A 26,661-nucleotide genomic window follows, 5' to 3' on the forward strand; every position below is an offset into this window, starting at 1 on the left:
CTGTGGTGTCATATATTTGTTTTTGTTTTTAGTTCTTCAATGTTGTTTACGTGTGATCCTGTGATGGAGTCAACAAGATGGTGCTATAATTGTACAAGAATGATTTATGAAAGATGGTGCTCCACCACATTATGCCACACCTCTGTGAAATTAGCTTGATGACAACTTCCCCAATCAGTGGATAGGCCGCAGAGGACCGAGAGATGAGCTCCCAGGTCGCCTGACCTAAATTCACCTGACTTTGCTTTCTGGGGTTACCTTAATTAAAAGGTTTACAAAGTGAAGATTCGTAACCTAAAACATCTACAAACGTAAATCAAGGAAAAGTGTTGTGATATCACGGCCGACATGTTACACTGTGTTGTAAATAACATGTTCTGCCTCCAGACATGTTTGGAAATAGGAGGGGTCATAATGAACAAACTTCATGATTTAGTCTGTGATGCGAGATTTGTTGGGTACCCTGTACTTCCCTTTTACTTTCCTCCCCTCTCTCCCAAATTTTCTAGCTTCTTCTAACCTGATATTGAAAAATTCCTGGGAATTATGTAGTAAGCATCGGCCAAGCCATCATCTTCTCGAATTAGACATCCAGGAAACATACTATCCCATCAGACTGTAAAGAGACTGACAATATGTCAATCATAAGAAAATATTGAAAATTTAATTAAAATTCACCTATGTATATATTTGGTAATGTATGTGTCCTGTACCTCTGTTGCTTGAAGGTGACCTGGCCGATTCTTACTACATCCTTAATCATTCTACAGTCAGTAGAGCTTACTGGGCTATATGTCCAGTCATTGGAACTCTTTTATTGTTACGAACCTACCATATTTAGATCATTAAATAACTTATCTCTTGTAACCCTTCCTCCATGTCCTGTTTTCTTTCACTACGTAGTCCAAAAATATGTTTCTAAACCCTTCTTTCAAATAAACTTAGTTGTCTCATTTGCTATTGACAGAGACCAGGTCTCTGCTGTACATAATAGCAATGGTCTCACAATATATAGATATGCTACATAATGACTTTATTTTTTCTACATCGAAATAATATTTAAGATGTATACTCTACGAAAATAACCGGATTAACAAAGGCAGCAATACAGTTAACGTATATGGCATCATTAACGTTTACTATTACCCAAATCCTTGTCATAGCAACCAGCACTGCTGACTGTGCTATGTTTGTAATTTCAAACAAACTGCGTAATATCTTTACATAATGTTTATTACATATTTACAAGCTATAAAATAATAACACTGCAAGAGTTTCAAGTCCTCCATATGGTTCATTCTTCCAATTCCCAAGTGAGTGCTGCCTCGTTACAAGATGATACAATCAATGGGCTGCTGTTTGGACACTGACTGAACCACCTTCCCATTTGCGGCATCATTCACAATGTCAGTCACATTCTCGAAGTCTGGAAATGCCATCGTGGACAGCTTGGAATACACGAGCGTGCCATTTACTGACACTTCAAAGGAACCTGCAAGCACAAATAATCTAGACAACACATTATCAATGAATGCCGCATATTAGACAAATAATAGAGCACTAGATTGGTCTAGGAGCAGCAAGTGTGACTTGTGCATTGAGACTGCACTCGGAGCCCGCCTGGGTTCGTTAAGTAGTAGTTGGGTCTTTTCCAAGGTTTTCCCCAGCTGTAAGGCGAATATCTGGTAATTCCATTGCGAATTTTCAGACTCATCGTGCTATCAGTAATTCCGTCAAAGAAATTTGCGCATGGGAAGCTCAGCTGATTATGGAATCGAAAATCATATTTTTAGTCGGGGGGAAATACTATTATTTTACGAAAACACTACATCGGTCACTAAAGGCATAAATTCGACGAATTTTCACGTCTTACGAAATCACCTGAACTTCCCGTAGTTTCGTCATTTCGTCGGCACTAGATATGACGCAGTTTACATAGCGTCATTAAATATTCGGCATCCTCTCAGCATTAAACTAACCTTTTTCCATGTGAATTTGTATTCCAGTAATTAATAGAAGTCGTAAACAGCTGAAAGACCAACGAGTTAGAAAGAGAAGACATTTAAACCACAATTGACAATACTATATTATAATGAATTGAATTCAAATCATAAAAAGCGCCCAACATGCTACAGGGCTTACACTACACACACATTAATTTCCCTGTATGATTTTATACGGAACTCTACGGAACATACTACTATGAATTGTAAATATGAAATATTTGATCTCTCATAATCAACCAATCTTACAATAATATTATATTTCCAATCAACTAATGAAATTTAATTAAATAGGAATTAGAAATGAACCACAAAGTAGAAATTATAATCGACTTACGCAACTATCGATTATATATCGCATACCTATCATTCGGTATTCGTTCGCGCCGAAAGTGTAAGCATAGCTTTTTGCTGTCAAAATTTGATGTGCGTGCTAAAATCTTAAGTATAATGCCTGGATTACTCGATTTATGTGAAAAGTATTTTGGAAGCAGAGACTTATATGAGGTCTTAAAGATTAATAACTCAGCAAATGAAAAACAAGGTGAACGCATTACAAATCTTTAATTCCTAACCTCTTTCTGAGTTGTAATACTTCGGGTACAGAAGCAATTCTGCAAATGCAAGTCCAAACACTAGCGAATTTTAGAACTGTTGTTTTCTCTGTTTTCAGTTCGAAAGGCATATCACAAGTTGTCACTTTTAGTTCATCCTGATCGGGTAGAAGAACATGAAAAAGTAGAAGCAACCGAGAAATTCAAAGTTCTGGGAAAGATCCATTCGATATTAAGTGACAAGGAAAAAAGGGCCATTTATGATGAATCTGGTAAATATTTACAACAGCAGTGATGATTTCGATAATCAAAGCACGTATATTTCAGAATTTCAATAACTTTTCATTACTTTTAGGCGACTTCGATGAAGAAAGTGATGAGATGGTGGAAAGGGATTGGAGCGAATATTGGAGAATGCTCTTCAAACCTATTACCGTGCAAGATATTAACAACTACGAGATAAAATATAAAGGTGAGTGGTATTTTAATTTGGCTTATTAAAATGACGGCCATTATCTGCTTAGTTTCCAATACGTTGTTTCATATGCATAATATTAGACACTGGATCATGGAACATGAAAACTTTTAGATAATGGTTATGTTAATTAAACGATCATTTTCAGTGTGTTAATATGGGAGACATTTATTGAGATATTGTAAGAATTCAAAACTTTAATGCAGTTGATGCGGCATTCTAAGACTTAAGACATCTACAAATTTTTACAGAATTTTAATACGGTGTACGAAATAATTTGATGTATGCCTACATTTCGTGATGCTCATTTCTTCAACTTAAATTTGTTGTACAGACTGGCTTTTGAAATTATTAATTAAGCATATCGGTAGGCGATAAATTTATATTAACAATTAGGCATACATCATAATGAAAATAGTGACGTTTTTAATAGATATTATTCGCAAAGTTGCTTTCTTTGAAATTTTCACTACATATAGCAATACTTCGTACAAACTTTTTATGAAAATTGGTCGAAAAAAATTATGAGAAATTATTCCTTTTGAGTATAGGCTAGCAACTGGAGGGAGGTCAATTCATGACATTCAAAGGCATTTATAATTTGAATTAGAACATGATGATAATCAAATTTACTGAATACATATGTAAACAGGTTCAGAGGAGGAGTGTGAAGACCTGAAGCGTGCCTATCTTGATGGTAAGGGTGACATGGACTTCATCCTGGAAGCCGTTCCCTTCACCAACACTGAAGAGGAACCACGGCTTAGGGAGCTCATTCAGCAATTCATTGACGAAGGAACTGTGCCAGCCTACAAGGCCTTCACTGACGAGTCCCCCCGCAAGCGAGAACGCAGGAAACGCAAGGTATTATATAACACAGCATTTACGGTATATTAAAAATAAGTCACGAACTTGAGACATACCTCCTTTCAGTAATTCGGTAGAAAACATTGGTCAATATGGCGGACATCGAGGATCAGTGACAGGTTAGTTTTGGTTTGTTCGAGTTTTTGCTATGCCAACCAAGAAACATATAATATGGAAGGCATAACAAAAACCTCAATAAAAACTCTTATTTTCTGGATTACACACAAAAGTATTTTCCAGAATTCCAAAGACATTTTTACATAATTTATAAATTGTAAGGTTTAAGTAAACATTTTTTATTTACAAAAATGGGAATAAGTGATGTATTAGCCTACAAGGCCCCAATCCTCATTTTATGTAAGGAACAGAGTTTAAGAAAAAAAATGTTCAAATAGATTTGGAGATAACAGGCATTTTGTGCTTTAGATATCAAGTAAAGACCTTCAGTTTTTAAATAAAAATTACTGCATTTCATGTGCATCATACCTGCATAAATTGACTGGTAAATATTAATGAATGTAAACAAAATCCGAATAATATTTTAGAATAAATCTCTGTACACGGATAGATGGTATGCTGGAAACATCATTTTAATATCACGGCAGTAATTATGTAGTAGGCCTAAGCATTGGGCAAGCCATCTTCTCACAATACAGGTCCAGGGCACATACATTATCAGATAATATACATAAAGTAAAATTCCATTTATAAGTTTTCATGCGGGTCTGAAGAAAAAAGTGTGAGAAAAACGTATATGAAACTGAAATGACATTTAATAACATCTGAAATAATATTTGAAGACTATATGGGAAGAACAAGTTAAGTCAATAAGTAGTTTTCACAAGAGAAATTTACAGTTACGCCATATTTGAGTGTATATAACGCATATTCTCGAAGAATGTAAGATTATTTGCAGGAAATCTTAGCTGCTTAGAGCCAGAACTGACTGATATATTACATTTCGAACTTCAATTCAGAAAATTTTATGACATTGACTTACCTTGTTCTTTCAGTGTAGTCTTCATTTAAAATAATGCGATTATTTTACAAAAGAAAAGGCAGTTATTTTGGACAGATTGTTCCTAAGGAATAAACCATGCCCTCATATTCTGATAATTACTATTAGGTTAACTGGAAAGGTGTATTTTCGCGAACATCTCGAAGTGTTACACCCCCCAAGTTAAATTTACGTCCTGTGATTGCAAGAGACAAGCGCTAGTAGCTCTAATTGCTCTGGTTGTTAGTATACTACCTACTGTTTTGTGTGTAAGTAAGGTCATGTTACAAGAGATAATGCAGTGAGTGAGGTAATATATACAATGTATATAAGAAATACAATGCATAATATTAACACTTGCACATATTTATAGGATAGAACACTTTCAGCACCTTCTATCTCATACAACTCGCTGGCACGAACAGTAAACACCTCTTTATCAACTTAGTATTTACTCATAAGTCACAAAGCCCAGAGGGAAAAAGAACAGTGATTCACATTCTTTCTGGATGCAGATTTAACTTGTGCGTGTAGTATATATTTTTACAGGATCATATAACTATTTCAAGAGTATTATAGTTCCTCATACGAAATGTTTAAGAAAAATAAAATCTCACGTTATCTTCTGAAAATAAATAAATTGTAACACTTCCTCCTTCAGGAACTAGAACGTGAAGTAGATAAAGCCAATAGCATTTGGAAGTGTTATTATAAACTTGACAATGTCGACAGCAGAGAGGAAGGCAAAGAACCTTGATATCTATGCTCACAAAAGTTTCACTGTTTTCAGTAAATACAGATGCCTGCAATAGACGTAAAGAAACCTTGAATGCTTACAAATTTCACAGAATCAGTAAAGATCTGTACAGGAAAAATATGAGAGAAATATAGTTGGTATTATTTTACTTATCAAAGGGGTTTTCAGGCTTAATGTTCAGAAGCCTGTCCATAATTTGAACCCTGTGGCAAAAAAAAAAAATTCTAAATGAGCTCCACATCATCTTCAACTAGATTTCATGATTATTTAAGTTTTTATAAAAACTAAAGCTTCTGCAGGACAACTTGTGACAGCTCCATAACGTATATCTTTAACTACTATCCACTCCCCAGATCCTCCAGCCAATGGAAACTGGATACGTCACTCGTCTTTCTGACATCACACAGGAAGTAGATATGATGTTGCTGCATAGATATATTGCCAAACCCCACACCCTCCACATCCATCTGCCAACTCCTGCCATTGGGATGAGGAAAGGGGGAATGTTGTTGGTTGCAACATTGCATTCTGGCCCTGCAACTTCCATGTGTTTCACTAGAGATGTGAGAATTCGCAGTTTTCTCCATGACCACTGTAGTCTTTACTTTTCCAGAAAATAATAATATTGTAACTTTTATTCAAAACAAGAATGTAACTTTATTGTTACGACAATAATAATCACTTTCTACAATTTAATTCTACTCCCGTCAACAATGGGATTTCCACTCCACACAGTAACACAGTATTCGTTGCACTCCACAGACGACAATGACAATTTACTTGGATTATTGAGAACAACAATGAACTGTTAATCTTAACTAATGTTCACAAAGCACTATTTACAAAACAGAACTGTCAGTTCTCAGTTCACAGTTCGTTTGCCTTGGCTAGCTCTTCTAGCTCAGTCACTCAAGTTCACACTATCTCGAACCCCAGACCTTCAGAGACAGTACACTGAACTTCGAACTCAGGCCCCCCAACTGCGGTCCACTGCACTCGAACTCAGGACTTCGGACGCTCACACAGCTGCGGACACACTCAAGTCGAACTCCGGTCTTGAAGCTGGCTTCACTGCTACACAAGACAGGCTGGCTTGCTGTCCAATGATTACAACAACAACAACTGCTCAAGTTCACTCGCGTGTTGTATTTATAACTAAACCATAGTTTCTGGAGAGTTTGCGATCAGTCGACAGATACCTAGAAGATGACACCTATCCAGACTTCTCTGGATTTCTCCCCTCAGTCACCAGGTGCTTACTTCCACTTCTCTCCCGCGGCCCAGCATGCCGCCATTTCTCCTCTCCTCTCCTCTCCACGCTGCGTGCCGCCCCCCTCAGTGCTCCGTGGAACCCGTGTCTACTCCCGCGCAACTCTTGCGGGATGCGTGTTCAAGTCCTGATGTGGCTTTCACAATATTCTTCAATACCAAAATAAGAGAAATTCGTAAAACTGTCCGAAATCCTAATGCTAATTGCTCACTGCTCTGAATAAAACTGATAGACAGCCCTGTGCATGTCTAACAAACTCTCCAATTCATTTAACTTAAACTGTGGAGTATCATGGGGCTATACTTAGGACCTGTTCTTTTTATAATCTTCACAGACAATATCTCTACAGGAATAAGTTCTGTTCATTGCTGAAAAGGAGGGAGTCCAGTGCTTATCAAAGGGGTTTTCAGGCAAGATTAAACTTCCAGTTGAGACTCGTTCTCACGAAGTAAAATAACACTTGAGTGGAACTTTTCTGGTTGAGGCGGAATCGGTTAAGAGTTGCAACTTCGATTTATTTTAGGAGTTGTACATCGATGTAACTCTCTCTCTTTGACACACAAAGAGAAATAACTAATAAGTAAACAGTATTTCTGATGGTAACTTGTGATTTTCTTTAATCGATTAACATAATTTAATTAATATTGCTCGTGTATATGTGAATATGGTGAAAGATTCCATTACATGAACAATTATGACTATAGTAGGGAGCAAAGATATTGGCGGGTCGTACTTAGCACATTTTTGCACGTACCACCCCCTCTCTTCTGACCTGTCCATTGGGATGACTGGCTGGCAGTGTGTTGATGCGTTCGGGTGTAGTTGCTTGCAAGCCAATCATTGTGTATTGAGAGAGTAGTCATCGTAGCTGTTGTCTGTTCACTGTGCACATATTCAAACAGTAATTTTCAATATTAACAGTGGAATTGCTTCTGTGCCTAGTCGAGCGACATGTCTAGAAAGGGAGCGGATACGCGGAGCCAAGCGAAAGGAATTATTTATAGTGTTTACGAATACTTAAAAAAACTTTAATTAATACAACAAATTAAAATTTTCGTAATATGATTGAAATTCTGGTTATTAAGAGAATGAGGAAAACAGGAATTAGGTCACTATAAGTTTAAGTGAAATATTTTAAGATCTGATAATATATTGGCAATATACTCATTGCAGTGAAGTAAATCTTTAAAAACCATTGTGTTATTATTATTATTAAATTTGCACTGATGGATTTCATTTAATATAGCATTACTAGCCATTGTTAAGTCAATTATATTATATAAAATAAAACCTGGGTACCGACACAATACTATTCACAAATTATTTACATTGTCAACACCAGTGATTTTACTCACGGGACTGGCTTCATCTTTTCTTGCAACCCTTGTTTTGTTCAAAAGGTCTCTGGGCACTGCTGTCAGTTGGGCACCTGCTGTGATTCTTCCTGCCGGAAGGTCCCTGTTGACTTTCTTTGCCGCAATTCCAGGACCGCTGCCATCATTTTTGGCCTCATTTCTGAACAGCTGGAGCCATTCATCACGACTTCTACTCTTTGTGAAGCTGATGACAATAGGACGCGTCTTCCCTGGCCTGGATGGTATGCGATGTGCTACGCTTACATCATGTTGCACCAATTCACTACCGTCTATGACTTCCGATATTTGGTCAATGACTTCATAAGTTGATTGTTCATCGATCTCCGGAACTCCAAATAGCATTATATTGTCTCTGCGTGTGTACTGCTGCAGATCACTCACTTCCTGTTTGAGATGGTCATTTTCTTGCACTAGCCTCTTTATCTCCTCCAGCGTGGAGTTGAGTTCATGCCTTGTGTGCGCCAATTCCTCTCTAAGACTGTCGAACTTGGAAGATATGAATTCAACTGATTTTCTTAGTTCATTCACCTCAAAATACGAATGCTATTCGATATCAGTATAGTAGTTATAAAATCATATCGCATATTGTATACCAGTAGTTTGTATGATAACAAATGAAGTGTTCACATGTGCTGTTGTTTAATGATGTAATTAGGCCTATAATGCTGCGCACAGAAATTACACTAAATACTGACACACAGACAGTGTTTATATATAAACACTACTTCGATGTTACAGACTTTAGGTTACGTAGTGAGGAGTAAAAGATGTTTCGGAAGCGACCCTTCGAAGAACGTTTACAGCTAAAGTAGGGGTGGAACGTGGGTTAGGTTAGTATGAAGGGTTATACCTCCATCCGCCAATATTCCTGCTCCCTACTATAATATGGTATTCAATTTCTCTCTCTAACAGTACACTGTTATGTTCTATGTCACACTGTGTACTTGCTGGTCACTGCCTTGCAACACAGGTACTACACAGAGCTTGCCTTCTTCTGAGTGACAGCATCAGGGCTTCCAAACTACTACTAATATTCCAAGTACTTTTTAACTGTCTTATAGGTCAATTTCGAAATTTTTTTTTTTTTTCATAGAATATTTGTTATAAATGCGATCTTTCAGTGTACAAAATTTGAAGGTCGTACCCAACCTTCCAGTTTTGAACGTTCCCTTGTGAGTTTTATTTTATCTGCCTCATTCCATTCTGTGTTGTGTAGTGGGAGAAGGAGGCGCAAGAGGCTGCCAAGATGAAAGAGGAGAAGGGTGTGGGAGACACAGAGGATGAACTGAAGATGCTGATTCAGCAGAAGCAGCAACAGCGAGCCTCTGAGTTCAATTCGTTCTTTGATGCCCTTGCTGACAAGTATGGGGGCAAGTCTGCTGCTGGTGCCAAGAAGAAGACGGCCAAACGCAAGAAGTAACAAGTGCTTTGTTTTTGTTGAGATTTTGTAACGATTCTTTATTTGTAATTAATATCTACCTGTTGCAGGAGCAAGTCTTGCAGTTTATATTTAAGGATTCCTTCTTGTATCGTAAAAATGAATAAAGAATACAATTAAATTCATTTCCAGAAAACCATTTTTTCCCAAATGAGGACTGGATAAAACAGGCTAAAGTGCCAATATCTTAGAAAATTAGTTTTTACAAAATAGAGTATATGTCTCTGGCTCAATCCAGTAAAAAAAAAGAATGGGGTAAGTTCATTGCAATTTCATTTAGAACCTAAATTCTTCCTTAAATGTGCAAAACATAATTCTTCACAGATACACATCATCCATAATGTGGCCGACAGAAGTGGTGTGCAACTTGAAAATTGGTCACAGTCCTGCCATTTATCCGCAGTATGCTGAACCTAAATCATTTTTAGTGAAGTGGGTAGACATTAGATACGCACATTTCTAGTTGCAACAAGAAAACCCAATCTAGGGCACTTGCAGCCTTTTTTATGTACAGTCTTCAAATGTGTAACACCATCTTTTGGTAATAATTGCAAATGGGACCGTGATTTTTGTCTATGTCAATAGAAAATCTAATAAAGAATTGTTTATCCCTCTGGCGTTTTTCAGTAGAGTGGACGGTTTTCATGTAAATTTAATTTAAAAAGCACTAATTTGAAGCCACTGTATGATGCAAAAAGCTCTTGCATAAGTATTAGAAGGAGAACCAGGAGTGTGTATTAGCATCTTGTTGATATTCAGTGAGGATGTTTATTGCATATCGCACAATTATCTTGCTACTTAGATTAATTTTTGCAAACACATCAGTCAGATAATCGGTTAGAATATCTGCTGTTTTGCTGGAACATTCATCAATTTCCAAAATTCGAACATGGACACCTTGTAACAATAAAAAGTACCTAACTGTAACAGGGAAAATATTTTTCTCCCCATGATTAGAAACATCTGTAAACACCGTAACAAACCTGACTTCATTCAATTCCTTCTGCAATATTTCACAAGAATGAGATGCAAGTATGTTCACAGTAATGACTTCGCACTTCATATGACCGCAAGAGAACTTCAGTTCAAACCAATTTCTTACTGCTTTCGAAGTACAGTCATTTGAGCAAAAACTATGATTTTCTTCAATTGTGTGCTAAGCCAAGGCTCCTTGAATTGCAGCCGGGTGCAATTTATTCATGGTCTGTTGCTGAAGTTGGCTGGAAAAATGAAGTTACACTTCTGGAGGACGCTGCTGCAAGTTCTGTGTTTTTATGTTTGATTTCAGATGTTGTTCAATGTCGCTCTTCCCTCCATGGGACACAGAAAATTCTGTGTTAAAAATGGTGCAACGAACATCACAATCGGTCAGCATTTTCTTTATGAACGTGTATCTATGATAGAAAATAAGTATTTGTTGATCTATAAATAATTACTGGGAGTTGAATTGCATTAAATTCGCTATAAATTCTAAGTCATAAGACACTTACCTTTCTTGCAGTAGCGGCTGGTGGTCAAAATAGTGAGTGTGCTACAATCTCTATATCGGCCTACTGTATACACTTGTATGTATTTATCTTAATTTGACACTCGCCTAGTGACGAAATATGGAGTTCCTTCCTACTGCAGAACTTGTCAATTACCCTGGTGTTAAACGTTAAACCCCTCCATCCTGGCCATTATACTCTTTTCTATTGACAGTATTGCAAGAGCAGTGAGGCGATTCTGGGACATAGTGTTCCTTAAAAACGTTTTTATGCGTTTCAAGCAAGAAAAACATCTTTCTGGCTCAGCAGTGTTCATTGGTGTTGTAACCAAAATATTTAACAACTTCGTTACTTCACAGAATGGATCTGTGAATTGTTGGAGGCTATGTATTGTAACAATTGAACAGCTCCATCTATATTTCGGAAGTCGAGTCTTCCGTATAGAACTCCAAATTGTGTCTTTAACATTCTTTTGTTCAGTACAGTATAGCTGTTGACAGCAACTTCAAGTTCGCGTTCAGGAAAATTATGCGAAATATTGTCAAAAAATTCGCTGTTTAACAGTTTTGTTGCGTCTAGGTAGCTTAAAGATTGGAAACGAAGAGTAGTTTCCTGAATTAGACGGTCACATACTTCCTTGGCTTCAATTTTCGAATTCCATTTTCCGTCGCTTGCTGACTGATTCAGGAGGAACCTCAAAAAACTGATAGATGGCAGCAGCAGTCTAACATTTGAATTACCAAATACATTGTACATAGTTTCGAGTTCTTCCACAAACAAGCATTCTTTCGTTAAGCTTACTTTTGCAATCTCCAAGCTGTGTTGTGCTGAAGCTGACTACAGCACTTCCCCGCGTAAAAATAGCCAATCAGAGCAGTTATTTCAGCTTTGCACATGCGCATTAACTGTCTACATTCTCATGTAGCATTTTGAGTAGCACAACGAACCCCCTGAGGCACCAAAGAGCAAAGACTAAACACTCTATAACGCGTCATGAACATAACCACGGGAAATTGTCAAATGACATATTAAATACTATGGTATTGCAAATACTTTATTTGAGCAAAAATTATCATTGTACTGTAGCACATAAGGATGGGCCGCCCCTGCTTTCTTGCAACGTGGTAGTGAACAACTGAACATATATTTTCGTTTCAGCATCTTTAATCTCGCATCTCATTATATCCAACTGTTGTTGCTGAGAGAATGGATTGAAGTGAACTAGTGAAGCGAAGGAAACAAATGCAGCCAGGGTAGCGGCATTGCAATATTCGTTGTTGTTCATATATCACATCTTCCTATATTCCCTCTTTACTCTTTGCTTAGCTCTTATGGACATAAAAATAGTTACCTTGCAATAAACGGATTTCAGTATGTATAATAATTTAAAATATTACATTAACGAAAATAGAGACTAAAATTAAATTCCATTTTCTGACAAAACTGGACAAAGAGGCATCCCAACAAAATCTATTGGGACACTGGGACAACAGGTTGAAAAATGGTACTGTCCCGTTCAAAACGGGATGCCTGGTCACTTTAGATATAAGTATGGATCATATGCGGAGACTAAGAAAGTCTGGAGAATGCTGGGTTTGCAGTGAAATACCTGCCCTTGGGCAGAACACTACGAATGAATGAATTATTGACATCATCAGAAAACAAAAATTCACCAGTCTTTGTCCAGTGTATAGGCTATGCAAGGCATAATATAAAAGCCGAAACTAACCTGTCACAGATTCGTATGCAAGATATAGCGTGAATGTACACTAGCGTGAAACTTTTGTAATGCACCAAACTTATGTTGGTATTACAGAGGGACAGCTGAAGGTGTGGAGGAACAAACTCAGCGCTAGTTTAGCCACCTAACCTAACCTGTCACCGATTTCCTTACAGTAGAACTTCGAACAATTCAATTACATTGGAAGTTTCAGTGTCGTGTGCTATAGAAAAATCCTATTTTTTTTTTCTAAATAAAACAGCTAGTCAAATGTAAACGATACAAATATCCCGCCAAAAGATCCTTACCTCTACGGCCCTCTTTACCCATCACTTCAGCTGTAGGCACACTGGATTTTATCTGGTTTGCCAATTCTTCGAAACGAGACCCATAGCCGCAGGAACCACTTGAACAGAAACACAGAAAGCTAAGTAACAAATGCGCTTACTGAAAACAAGTCAAATTAGTTTTACAATTTAGTAATTTTCTACAATTTTTACAATACTAAACTGGTTCCTGATTATGCCTGCTACAAAATCGGCTTTCAGCTAAACTAACGAAAATTAATGATTACATCAATATACATTCTTAAATGGAATATATTGTGTAAATTACTTTCATAACCTAAATCTCTCTACGTACCAAAGGCCTATTCCTTATTAACATGAAACATATACACATGGAATAGAAATCACTCACCAATATTCGACTTCAACTTTAACATCTTTCTTAATATTAACGTGTCTCGCCGGAGGATTATTATATTCATCGTCTGACGAACTACTACTTGACTCCATTTCATAAATTATAACAATGACAAGTATTGAGTAACAAGGCGCACATCTAGAAGGCTGTGATCAAGCCAAGGGATACCAACAACCTGCACGATCTGTCAAACTTGTAGCAAACGTGTTATTCTTGCTGATTCATTCATAGAAACAATGGAATTAATTACAGAATAAAGGAGTTATCTTGAAGGTAATGTAATAATAGTTCTCGATTATTAATATGTAACTCCTAAGCACTAAAATAAAAACAATTGTCATCTTCATACCTATCTAAAGAAATCATGCACTCTCGCCAATATTTCTTACGTAATACCGGGAACAATTATTTTGCGTGTGTTTTGTAACTTACGATATCGCCCATTGACGTAAATGCAATTTTTTTCGAAACTGAGTTACTGATGTCAAGTTGTTTGAACACACCTATCTGGGGAATCAAAAACAGAATTTATGTAATATTAAAATTTACAGCTAGATAATCGCCTAGATTTACTGTATGTGATCTGGGATATTCGTAATCAGGGATAGGGCGTATGTCGTTGTAAAATTGGCTCGCATTTGGTGCGTTCCTGTAGTGACAACGTCCGATGGGTCAGTAGCACTGCCTGCTCGATCGCATCCTATGGCTGTTTACACCTAAACCACAAACTATAAAAGTCTTTGGCTTACACTGACTGCTCAATCAGAACCTTCTATATTATATTAGAAGGTTCTGGCTCAATCAACGCATATGTGCGAGTAGTCGCTATTGGGGATAATGTTAATAACGGTTACAGTGACTATATGTATTCATACAGTCACTTAATAGCGGTGGCCACTGCCTGCCACCTAGCGGCGAAATAACTGATTGAGCAGGCAATTTACGCAGCTATAGGATGCGATCCAGCAGGCAGTGGTCAGTAGTCAGTAGTGCGCATATTGTTGTGGCAAGTGCGTGTGTGTTGAGCAACAATGTCATAAAGGTAATTTCGATAAATTTATTATTATTTTCATTTGAAGAAACAATGGCGTAAATATGCATTTTGTGGTTTTTGCTGCTATTATTATTCATTTCTCTATCACTAACTGTAGGCAATAACAACGCAAATGTACCATAATATGTCTTTGTTACAAATAATATTCATCCATAATTATTGAGAAATAAAGACGCAAATGTGTTTTCTGCTATTGTTATCTTCACTTTGGTCTGAAGTGATAATGATGGAATAGCATTTTGTGTCGTAATTGCTACAATTAATAGCAAACAATTAATGTGAGCAAAGAAACGTCCAAATGTTCCATGTATCTTCTTAACTCAGATAAAGTTATTTTTTATAAATTAAAATGGGTTTTGTGTCAGTGTTTCATCGGGACTTCACTATTAGCAAATATAGGCCTATTTTAATGTCTATATTGATGATAATGTCTTATTGATACTCAGTTTATAATAAATAATAACTTCTCACAAAGAAAGATAAGCACCTGCCTGACAAATTAGGTGACCATTCAGATCCAGATTACATTACAACTCAACACAAGAATTTAATTTAACTGATTAACGTGAAAACGGTATTGTTTTGAATTTCTTCTTCATAAAATAAAAATTCCGTTTACAATACGGTAATTATTAGGTTGTTTTCATTTAAAATCATCCTTCAAGGTTTGCCGTAATTGAGAGAGACAACAAAACCGTAGGGTAACAATGACATAATTGGGGGCTATGTCTTCCTTAAATTCCTCTTGAAAGGATTAATTTACGAAATATCATTAAAGACATAATAAAATATAAATGACAAATCATTTGAATCCATAGAAGTAGGCCTACTACTAGTGCATAATTAAGATATTCCATTTTAAACATTTGAAAAATCATTAAATGTCTCTCCTGAACAGTTTAGTTTTTTCACTTGCGTCAGTATTTCTCCGGATGGGTGATATGTAGCCTACAGTACTTTATCATCGTTACAAACTTAATTTTTGTTGATTCAATTAAATTAGTTATTTTTTTTTATTTAGAAATTTTGTACAGAACCCTTTAACAATTCTGCTTCTCCATAACTTCCTACTCTCCACGTCTTCTTCAGTCAATCCTCTATAATCCAGAGGCTACTTCTTTGGACTCCATGAATGCATTGTTCCTTACATCTTAGGTTTTCTCTGTCTTCTGTTGCCCTCTGCATCCAGTGCATACGAGTACATAGTGTTCTGCCAAATGACAGGTCTTTCACTGCAAACCCAGCATTCTCCAATCTTTCCTATTCTGCCTTCCTCTTAGTCTCTTCATATGATCCATGTATCTTAATGTCGTCTATCATCTGATATCTTCTAATGCCCCGAACTCTTCTCCCATTCACCATTCCTTCCAGTGCATCTTCAGTAGGCAGTTTCTTCTCAGCCAGTGACCCAACCAATTCATTCTTTCTTCATCCACTCTTTCTAACACAGCTTCATTTCTTATTCTGTCTCTCCATTTCACACGCTCCATCCTTCTCTATATCCAAATGCTTCTAGTCACCTTTCTTCACTTCATTGTAATGTCCATGTTTTTGCTCCATACAATGCTTCACTCCACACAAAACATTTCACTAGTCTCTTCCTTAGTTCTTTCTCCAGAGATCAGCAGAAGATGCTCCTTTTTCTATTAAAAGCTTTGGTAGCAGTATGAATTTAATTTTCTTTCTTCTATCACCTCAAAGACATTTTTCTTAACATACATATTTTCTAAGTTTTGTATTTTTAGCTATATCCCTCCTTGAGTTTCGTTAAGTCCTCCTCCAAAAATCCGTCTTGGTTACTAGTTTTTTCTTGGTGTCCATGATACCGCTCCATACAGTAATATACTATGTACTGATGAGTTATAAATAATCGAACTTAGCATTCCAATAATTTTTCTTCCTTTACTTACTTAAATATTTACCAGTGGCGCCAAGTTTTTGAAAACATTGGGTGGGCTCAAACACTTGAGTTATAAGTTAAAATAAATAAATCTCATAAATAATGACAACAATAATAACATGACGAACTATCGTGTGGGCTCGGGCCCCACGGGCTCATATAAGTTGGCGCCACTGTTACCTACAATAAAACTCCTGAATCTGAACACTATTGAAACATCTATTATCACAGTATACCGGTACCGGTAACTATAAATAAAATTGTTACGTAGTCTTTGAAGATATAAAATACTGTAGTCTAATTTAATAATAAATAGGCTAATGATTAGATTTAGCATTTTGTATTAAAATATATAAAAACGAAAATGGTTGAATTTGAATATTAAAACTATAAATGTAAGATGCTTGATGTACGGTATCCAAAATCATGTATACTTCTTAAGAATAAAAAGCCAATTACAGTACTGTACTTTATTCTGCATTATTTTCATTCAATGAAATGCAATAATTTATTTTATAGACTAATTCTCCATTTTATTTTGAAATCTTCAAGGAAATTTGTGAGTGCAATAACAGACCAAATGAAGGCTAGGTTCAATGATAACAAGATTGTTTCTCTAATAAGTCTAAATTTCACTTAATAGAAGGATTTAGCCATAGTCATCTCAAACCAACTTAAATAATTCAAGATGGCTTTGATTTAACATATTAACTCATAATGTTATCAGTATAAGTAGCCCTATAGCCTACTTACCTAAATATCAGTAATAAATATGCAGTGTGGGCAGTGGTGGTGCGTCCTAAATGGTTCAGAGAACCTCGAGGAAAAACAAGGTAAAATAATATAATTGTTCAAATAAATTTATTTATAATTTACACTACCATTCTTTGTTCCTTGCTCATCTTTAAGTTTACTTGCGGCTCTGATGTATTTTTGTTGTATGAAAACCTATGAATCGCAGAGATTGAATACCTACATGCTTGTAAGCTTCCGAGGTTCAATTTTCCTCTGAACCTCGCCAAGCCAGCTTTTGGACTTGCGTGCAGGGTGAGAGGCAAGGGGAAATGCTACATAGCAAACGTGTGGTTGTGCTGGTGTTTAGACTAGCGCAGCTATAGTCACGTAATCGTGAGACAGCCGACACGTGAAAGACTTCATGATGAAAACCGGAAGTTAGCTCCAATCTGTAGCTGAGATCCATGCTTTTAGCACATGTACATGTGTGACATTAAATTGTTGTATTTATTAATAGTTTCTTATAAGCCTTTAAATGTCCATTTAGTCTTTCTTGGTGTTTTAGTCTTAATATATTCATCTGTGAGTGTGATCAGTGTTCGTTTCCAAAGAAAATGAATAGTGTTCAATATATTTTACAAACAAATTTTTCAGTTTTAATCTTGGAAGATAAGTGTAAAATAAAGAAGCTTGGAAGGCCGTTACCTCAACTCGATTTGAAGCAAGCACAAACAAACCAAGATAAGACATTTTGCAGGGCTTTCAATGTAAAAGAATATGAAAGAAACAGCTGGATTTGCAATTTTGAATCTACAAATAAATTATTTTGTTTTCCGTGCCTGCTATTTGCTAAGGGTAAAGATACGAACTGGATATGCACTGGTATGTCATATTTAAGCCATTTGACACAGAAAATTAAGAATCATGAGAAATCTATTGCTCATAAGAATGCTTGCCTAGATTTATCAGTCCTTGGAAGAACAGAAATTAGACAACAACTTAGCTCAGCTTTCAGGCAGAATATTGAAACACAGAATGATAACTGAGGAAAAATTGCTATGTTCTTTCAACTGTAATTCATCATCATCATCTGGCTCATTTTAAGGCAATTATCTACTTTATAGAACTGTAGTATTTTTTTAATTTTTCAGAAATGAGATATTGTGTAAATTGTTGGCAAACTATGTACCGGTAACATCATAAAAGTAGTGAACACCTTGTCATTTAAGCACGAACCGCCACTAAGTCTGGGCACATATTTGTTCGTTTAGACAAGTATCTATTGGACACAGAAGAAATGAAAACCCTTTATCTTACATTTTTCAGTCTAATGTTGTGTACGTACTTTATGAACATCCAAAAGAGTTTTGTATCTGTTTTTGATACTTTCCAGTTTCCATGATCGCAATAAAACGATTATTCATCATCTCGGATTACAGGACAAAATGATTACCATCTCTAAGAGACATGAAATTAAAAAAATATACGAGTTAGGCCTATATAAATAAATAAAACATATGTTATTAAGTATAAGCCTCTAGCTTCAGAAATCTTCTTCTGGAGTAGGCCTACTGGTACTTAACAATATCTCTAGCTTCAGAAATCATTTTGTGGAGCACAGTTGGTAGGGCAATTACAAATTTCGTTGTAGAATATGAGATATAATTTCAGAAGTAAACTTTGAAAAACATTTCATCTTGCATCTGAAAGTAAGAGAAGATTTCTGAAAGTGGTACAGCAGATAAATTTTATTCGTTTATGGTCGCTAATCTAGTCATTTTACATAGATTATATTGTTTTCACTTATTGACAATCGTCACCAGTAATTTTTCTGGTAGCGTATGTACGCATTTTCCTTAATAGGCATATATTGTGAATTGTGAACCACTTAGTATTTTCATTTTATATGGCTTATAGTTTGTTTTGTCTCTCTTCCTTTTCCTTAATAAACCATCTAGAGAACTACACTCTGAATCACTCATTTTATTTAAACACAGCTCGATATAAAGTGATTATTATAGACCAAATATTTAATATACCAGTACCACAGTCTACTATATACAGTCACGAAGCTTGAGTTTTGAGGGTGCTAGAAACAATAGACTGTGACGGTTCTATTTTGCATTGCCTGTAATGAGGCGATATTAGCGATTCTAGTGGTGAGCAACTATCTAATGTTTGCATATTTACTACATATTGAGCTTCGTGACTGTATATACTAGATTGTGCCAGTACTGAGAACTAAACCTGCAGCTTAAACACATACAATACTGAATGGTACTGTAAGCTATGATTACAAGCCATTGCATGTTACCTCCTGAACATGACATGTTTTCAAACTAAATTAAGCTTTCGTAGTTCAATATTGGCTATATTTAATAGAAGGAGATGACTTGTTTTAAGCTCAATCAATGCATTTATCTCTGAAGAACAACAAACTGATCAGTATTTCATTTTTTATTCACTATTGTTTTTTTGCATCTATTAACTAACATAATATTTAATTAGTTTATATAGAGTGTTTCAAAAGTGGTGGTAAAAAATTTAGATATGGGAAGTAAAAATGAAGAGAAGCAAAATAGTTCCATTAAACATGAGTCCTCAAATTAACCGTTTATGAGTTAACGCCATTTTGTGCTGGTTGGGGCTTGTTAAATACTAAGTACTAATTCCAATAAAACGAGTGATAATTTTATTAATTTATCAATCACGAGACAGTGAAATTCATCATTTTGCCTTCAACACCACAGAACATACACAAAAGAAATATTTTTCTTTGAGCAACAGTAAAGTTTATGGATAAACAAGGTTCAGTACAATATGGACATGTTAACTGAAGAATTTTACAGCAGGTGTTCAAAATGTTGACCATGCACTAGTCTTGTCCACGAAGACCGCGAATGCACTCAAGCAATCCTGGGTAATTCTTCATTTGCTGGAAGGCGTCTACAATCTGATGCTGCAATTCCTTAGGTGTGTTACTATCTGTTTTGTAAACTAGGCGTTTTGTATAACCCCACACACAAAAATTGAAGGAACTAGGTACAGGTCCTCCTCTATCTATCCACTGTCTGTTTAGATATCATTGCAAACTCAGAAGAAAATGGGAATGAGGGAAGTGCGACATACTTACAAAGCATGAATGTTGCGACTATACCATATCCAGGCGCTCTGTTCACTGATGGCCTCAACGAGTAAGAAAAAGGCATTATATCGTAAACAGTTTTTTTTTACTTCACATCCCTAAACTTTTGGCCATAACTTTTGAAACATCCTGTAGATTTTAGTTTTGTATAGACCTACTTGTATAAAATTTTGTCATTATTATCCGTGTAATAATTGTTATTTTAATTTTATATTCATTCTTTCATAGTTTTCTGCTCAAGGACAGATTTTTCACTGCAAACCCAGCATTCTCCAATCTTTCCTATTTTCTGCCTTCCTCTTAGTCTCTGGATATACATTTTATATTATATTATTATTGTATTTATTGCGCTAGACTATTATTGGCCAACCGCTGTTGGCTAGTAACTGATATTAATATTAATTAAATAATAATAATAATAATAATAATAATAATAATAATTTATTATTATTATTATTATTATTATTATTATTATTATTATTATTATTATTATTATTAATTTGAATCCCTTAAGTCAGGGATGGGAAACAGCCTCTCCTAGCTTCTCCCACTACAGTTGCTATTATGTAGGTACTAATATGCTGACTGCTCTGTTTACAATTCGAGTTTCCCGCCCTTGCTTTAATATTAAAAGTTTATACTTTAGCTGGTACTTAGTCTATCAGATTTTGTGCACACAAATTCAGAGCCGAAATTTTAGATTGCATGGAGAGCACTCTGGCCTGGGCCGTGTCGTCGTGGTCTAAGGCATCCTGCCTATGACTCGCGTTATGGAATGCGCGCTGGTTCGAGTCCTCTTGGAGGAAGAAATTTTCTCATAAAATTTCGGCCAGTGTATGGGACCGGTGCCCACCCAGCATCGTGATGCATTTGGGGAGCTATTATAGGTAACGAAAATCTGGTTTCGCAAAGTAGTTATAACGACTGGGGGGATCATCATGCAAACCATACGATACCTCCATTCTGGTTGGATGATCGTCTACCTCTGCTTCGGCATGTGGGCGTGAGACCAACAGCCGACTGGTCGGTCTTCGCTCTTCAGGACTGAAGTGCCATGGATTTTTTTTTTATTTTTTTTATTTTTTTTTTTATTTTTTTTTATTATTTTTTTTTTTTTTGTGGAGAACACTATACAAGGGGACGAACCAGTCTCTGAACTGAAGCACCAACCAACCAACAGTAAAAAATAAAGTGGAGATGACTGATTTTCGGACTTATCGATTCAGTAATAAAGATGATAGGATCTACTTAAATGATAAAAATATATAAAGTGCATGTTCCATATTGTCGAAATTTTAAAATCTCATTGCATGGAAGCCTTTGATAGGAAGAGTAAGAGGTGTCGGACTTTATAGCAAAGTCACTCCTGCAATAACTAGATGTTAAACAAAGCAGGATTGTCTTCTTCAGAGTGGATTACATGTTTAGAGATGAACGCCAATGTAGCGACTGTATGCTCCATTCCCGGTTGGTCCCTTGACAGAAACCAGTGCACACATTGTCCAGACACTGGACAGGTTTTGGGACAATCTGAACGTGAAATGTTCTTGCATAATTCCACATACCATGTTGTACGATCTACATTGGCCACTGCCTTGAAGAAGAAGGGCTGGACTGTGGAAGAAGTTTCTTGCCTAGCTCCAAATTGATCAATGAGGTGTGTTGACATTATTGCTATTAAAGCTGATGACCATGGGGTTATTGTTTACCCAATGATTCGTTTAAGTTGGGATTCATCAAACTCCACGAAGAAAAGCAGAAAATCTATAAGCCTATAGTGGACTATTTAAGTGTATGGCTTGGTAATAGGTTCTCGAGGAGTTATTCTAAAATTCTTTGAGGGCTTTATAAAGACATTCATTCATAGTGTTCTGCTCAAGAGCATATCTTTCACTGCAAACCAAGCATTCTCCAATCTTTCCTATTTTCTGCAGTCCTCTTAGTCTCCGCATATGATTCATATATCTTAATATCGTCTATTATTTCATGTCTTCTTCTGCCCCAAACTCTTCTCCCATTCACCATTCCTTCCGGTGCATCCTTCAGTAGGCTATTTCTTCTCAGCCAGTGACCCAGCCAGTTCAGCCAAAAAAATTCATGCAAAGCCACCACTTCTATATTCAACATTAAAACCAGAAACTAATTCTTTTTCTCTTCCTAATCAGTTTCAGCATTATTCTTTCTTCACTCACTCTTTCTAGAACAGCGTCGTTTCTTATTCTGTCCATTCATTTCACATGCTTCATTCACATTTCAAATGCTTATAGTCGTTTCTCTTCATTTCGTCATGATGTCCATGTTTTTCTCCCCATATAATTCTACACACCACACAAAGCACTTCACTAGTCTCTTCCTCAGTTCTTTTTCCAGAGGTCCGCAGAAGATGCTCCTTTTTCTATTAAAAACTTCCTTTGCCATTGCTATTCTCTTGTAAAGACATTCGACTTCCAGTTTCTCTTAGGGATAATATAGTTGTAAGTGTCCTCAAACAGTGAAAGGCAATTTGGCAATAATAATAAATAATAGAGCATGAAAAAACGGCTTGGAGATTGCTTTTATTTGTTACCATATGGGCTCGCTTGTTTGAATGTACATAAGATTTCATTTTGCAAAGTAGATTCCAGAACCATTGCAGAATATGATTTTGTTTAGAGGGACTGAAGCCACCGGCGTGGCTCAGTCGGTTAAGACTATTGCCTGCCGGTCTGGAGTTGCGCTCGAGCGCGGGTTCGATCCCCGCTTGGGCTGATTATCTGGTTGGGTTTTTTCCGAGGTTTTTCCCAACCGTAAGGTGAATGCCAGGTAATCTATGGCGAATCCTCGGCCTCATCTCGCCAAATACCATCTCGCTATCACCAATCTCATCGACGCTAAATAACCTCGTAGTTGATACAGCGCCATTAAATAACTAACTTAAAAAAGGTACTAATGATTAGATCAAGTGTGAAGTATGTCTTTTTTTTCCCCCGAATAATGGCATAGTGTTGAAGTTTAAATATTACAGTGAAATTTGATTTATTTAGACAATGCGACCAACATTGCCATCATTCACTGAAAATTTTCGATGGGAAATATCTATTTATTCACTCAGTGTACAAAGAAAACAGTAAGGCATGAAATTCATATATTTCGACTGAGAGACGTTTACATAGTAAGTGCTCCGTCAGTCACGTTCATGAGCATCTATTCTACAAAATTCCTTAATTTATTATGTACTTTCAAAATGATGTCCAGTGTGTCGTTTAAGAGATGTTTTACTACACATTCCGAAATTGTGTGATCAAATTAGTGAATGAGAAGACAGTTTAAACATTTCATTGTCATATGCATAATACCGCTTATCTGAATTCAGTCTTTCTATCTCAGCGCATGCACTACACTTCAACAAATCACATACACACCCTCTCAGGGTTAGCACTGGCACACCACAAGTCCCCGAGGCGGGCGTTGCGTCAGCACACCGTGTCGTAGTCGGGGTTGGACGACGATGTGGTGCCCGAAAACGTGCCGTCGCTGCCGCTCTGAAGCTGCACATAGTAGAGGTCCTGCAAGTATAGGTCCTTGCCCTCGCATATCTCCGCGTAGATGTTCTCCTCCAGAGCGTCGGCTACGCGTCCATATGGTAGATCGTCTGCTGCAGGCAGGGCGTCAGCATCAGGTGGGCGCTGCTGCGAAGGTGTGTACGTGAAGGACGAGGACTTCTTGGTGCTGCGCCGCGCCTTTGTTTTGGGCTTGCTTGCCTTCTCCGGCTTCTTGTCGTGTTGCGACGGTAGGACGTAGTGCGTCACTTTGATTTGTCGCCGCCAGAAGTCACCTCGGTCGCGGCAGAAGGCCAGTGCCGTCTGCAGCAACGGCGATTTGAAGAGGCGGGACTCGAACTCGTGGTGGAATAGCGGCCTGGACAGGAAGAACCGCGAGTCGGCATCCATCTCGAGCAGCTGGGGCTGTGGCAGCGTGCAGGCCAGGATCACATCTTCCTCCTGACAGCCCTCGAGCAGCAGGCTCCCTGCAACACAGCCTACAGTTAATTATGTCTAATGTCTTCTTCCTCCCATTTTCATCAAGTAGCTTTCGTAACTCAGGCTTAAGCGCAGAACAATAAAAGAGCTATCGAGTTCCCTTTTTTTCTTTCGTAATTTTATTTTACGTTTAGAATTTATTTAAGGACGAACGGTATCCCTCACATATAATACGGTATAGAAGTATCACTTCCTCCCTTAATGCATCTCAACATTATTAGCTTATGGGAAATGATTGAAACTTCTCTGATTTTTTAAGATGATGGCACACATATTTTCGTTTTTATGGCAAAGTCATCTCTAATAGCACAGATACTTCTATGAACATAGGACACTTGTTATTGTATGTTGTATGTTTGTATTTATTAACACTACAATTGGGTATACACCCGGTGACAGTGGTATATAATATACAATAATAACAGTAATAAAAAATAAAATGAACGTAAATTTAAATTTAACTATAAATAAAGAAATGCAATTAACCTAGAACTAAAAATAAGAACTATGCTATAATAACGCCTACTACAAGCAATAGTAAACCTAACTTATAAGTACTTCTATTAAACCCAACTATTATCGACTTAAGTAATTACAAGTCACCTTAATTAACTGCATTCAACTCAATTAATTACATATCAACTTAATTAATTACATGACACATCTTAGATAATTACACTGCACCTACAATTAAATTTTCAGTCTAATCTTCTCAATCTTTCCTTAAATGCATTGATTTTGAGAGGACCACCCCGAAAGATTGCCGCAGGTAATCTGTTCTAGTCTACTATTGTGCTGTTGTTGAGTCATTGGAGATTCTTTCTATGAAATAGAATCGTTCGTCAGAGTATAAACACAGGTTAAGTACAGTATAATATATCGCTCTCAAGAAAGGCTTTCCATGGAGGAAAGAAGCGATACTTCTAACCCTCTATTATCATTTTAAACATGTGAGAAATATGTCCACAAATAAATGCATTATGTAAAATAGCATGACAAGATATAAACAAGCTAAACAGCCTCATGCAACGCTCTGAACTATCACGTCCACCTGGCGGAAGTAGAATGAAGGTACGTATTATGGGCTATTAACACAAGGCATCAGATCGAAACTGTCGCTGCCAAATTGGCGGTTTTTGAGCGTCGTTAGAGAGCAAGGGTCAAAGTTCCAAATGATTTTCTGTCTTTATGTTCTTCTGTCTGTTGGTTACATATTTCAAAGCTTCTTGTCTTCATTCGCCGAATGCTGTCCGCAATATGCTAACGGAAACAAATGAATTATGTGTTTTGTTAACGCCCATGATAGTATAAGTAGGTGGTTGCAAAGCCTCATTTCATTTGTCAACTGTAACGGTTAAAATGCTATGGTGTTGTCTTGGTGTAGTAAGGGTTTCCGATGCTGATATAGAAAGGTATTGCACAGTGGTTCAAAACGCGGATCTAGCGGGACAAAATTAAATTTGGTCACCGTGAAAATGCAGTTTATTGATGAGATAGTATTGTAAACATACTGAACCTTCATAATCCGTAATAGAAACTACAATAAACAGCGGTATATCAGCATCATGTTATCGTGAGGTTGGGTCTGCAAGCAACTCACCTTGCATCTCATGCGAGACAGTTATCCAGTGTGAAAGAAAGAAGGGGGTTGTTCGACAATGTGAAGAACTAAATGTTACATTTCTATTGCAGGTTTTAGCTTAATGTATGTAGCATGTTTTGACACATAGTCATCTTCAGTTACAAGCCGGAGCATGGGAAGATTTGGCAACGCTGAGTGGAGGCGGGCGAAGGCGAAATAAAGGCATGACGTTTGACGTTTTAGTGCTTTGATTTCGTTGTCACATGTATATTTTCGACATTAATTGATACAAAACTAGGTGCATATGATCAAGATTCAGTGTATTGATGTACGTAATTTATTACGTAATGGTATTTTATTTTAGTTTCAGAATACCGCGTAAGTACTTGCATACAGGCACTTGTAACTTTAAAAAATTAAAAGCATACGTGTTTTTTATTTATGGTACAAGGGAAAATAAATAAATACTTAAAGAAATGTTACTTGTACCAAAAATAATTAAAATAACGACGTACTTTTGCAGTACCCTATTCCAATCAATCAATTAACCATTATGTGGCTAGTAAATTCACAATGT

General features: G+C 36.7%; 4 protein-coding genes across 4 annotated transcripts in view; 2 read left to right on the forward strand and 2 right to left on the reverse strand.

The window, feature by feature from the left end:
- Positions 1-1,215: 1,215 nt before the first annotated feature.
- Positions 1,216-13,778, reverse strand: LOC138703536 (migration and invasion enhancer 1). The gene is made up of 3 exons (XM_069831485.1): positions 13,644-13,778; positions 13,253-13,350; positions 1,216-1,492 (listed from the first exon to the last, which is right to left on the reverse strand). Exons 1-3 carry the CDS (start codon positions 13,739-13,741, stop codon positions 1,329-1,331), a joined length of 360 nt encoding a protein of 119 aa, XP_069687586.1. The 5' UTR covers positions 13,742-13,778; the 3' UTR covers positions 1,216-1,328.
- Positions 2,360-9,862, forward strand: LOC138703534 (dnaJ homolog subfamily C member 9). The gene is made up of 5 exons (XM_069831482.1): positions 2,360-2,547; positions 2,677-2,829; positions 2,913-3,029; positions 3,685-3,896; positions 9,516-9,862. The coding sequence occupies exons 1-5, from the start codon at positions 2,454-2,456 to the stop codon at positions 9,717-9,719; spliced, it is 780 nt and encodes a 259-aa protein (XP_069687583.1). The 5' UTR covers positions 2,360-2,453; the 3' UTR covers positions 9,720-9,862.
- Positions 13,779-13,799: 21 nt separating the features above from the next.
- Positions 13,800-26,661, forward strand: part of LOC138703535 (valacyclovir hydrolase) — a 119,472-nt gene continuing 106,610 nt past the window's right edge. Inside the window, exon 1 of the mRNA XM_069831484.1 lies at positions 13,800-13,922. The gene's annotated coding sequence lies outside the window, so the exon portion shown is untranslated. The remainder of the gene's footprint in view (positions 13,923-26,661) is intronic.
- B4 overlaps positions 23,591-26,661 on the reverse strand; it is a 75,747-nt gene continuing 72,676 nt past the window's right edge. Inside the window, exon 6 of the mRNA XM_069831479.1 lies at positions 23,591-24,489. Coding sequence (XP_069687580.1) covers positions 23,936-24,489 — 554 coding nt within the window. The 3' untranslated portion in view covers positions 23,591-23,935. The remainder of the gene's footprint in view (positions 24,490-26,661) is intronic.

This window comes from Periplaneta americana, chromosome 7 (genome assembly GCF_040183065.1).
Source record: "Periplaneta americana isolate PAMFEO1 chromosome 7, P.americana_PAMFEO1_priV1, whole genome shotgun sequence".
NCBI lineage: Eukaryota > Metazoa > Arthropoda > Insecta > Blattodea > Blattidae > Periplaneta > Periplaneta americana.

What these genes read in the sequence shown, in the direction of transcription:
- LOC138703534 (XM_069831482.1), top strand. Translation starts at nt 2,454, where the DNA reads ATGCCTGGATTACTCGATTTATGTGAAAAGTATTTTGGAAGCAGAGAC. An exon ending in GGCCATTTATGATGAATCTG is followed by an intron (nt 2,830 to 2,912) that starts GTAAATATTTAC and finishes CATTACTTTTAG; the next exon opens with GCGACTTCGATGAAGAAAGT. An exon ending in GAGAACGCAGGAAACGCAAG is followed by an intron (nt 3,897 to 9,515) that starts GTATTATATAAC and finishes TGTGTTGTGTAG; the next exon opens with TGGGAGAAGGAGGCGCAAGA.
- LOC138703536 (XM_069831485.1), bottom strand. Translation starts at nt 13,741, where the DNA reads ATGGAGTCAAGTAGTAGTTCGTCAGACGATGAATATAATAATCCTCCG. An exon ending in AAAGTTGAAGTCGAATATTG is followed by an intron (nt 13,351 to 13,643) that starts GTGAGTGATTTC and finishes TTTCTGTTCAAG; the next exon opens with TGGTTCCTGCGGCTATGGGT. An exon ending in GGGTAAAGAGGGCCGTAGAG is followed by an intron (nt 1,493 to 13,252) that starts GTAAGGATCTTT and finishes TTGTGCTTGCAG; the next exon opens with GTTCCTTTGAAGTGTCAGTA.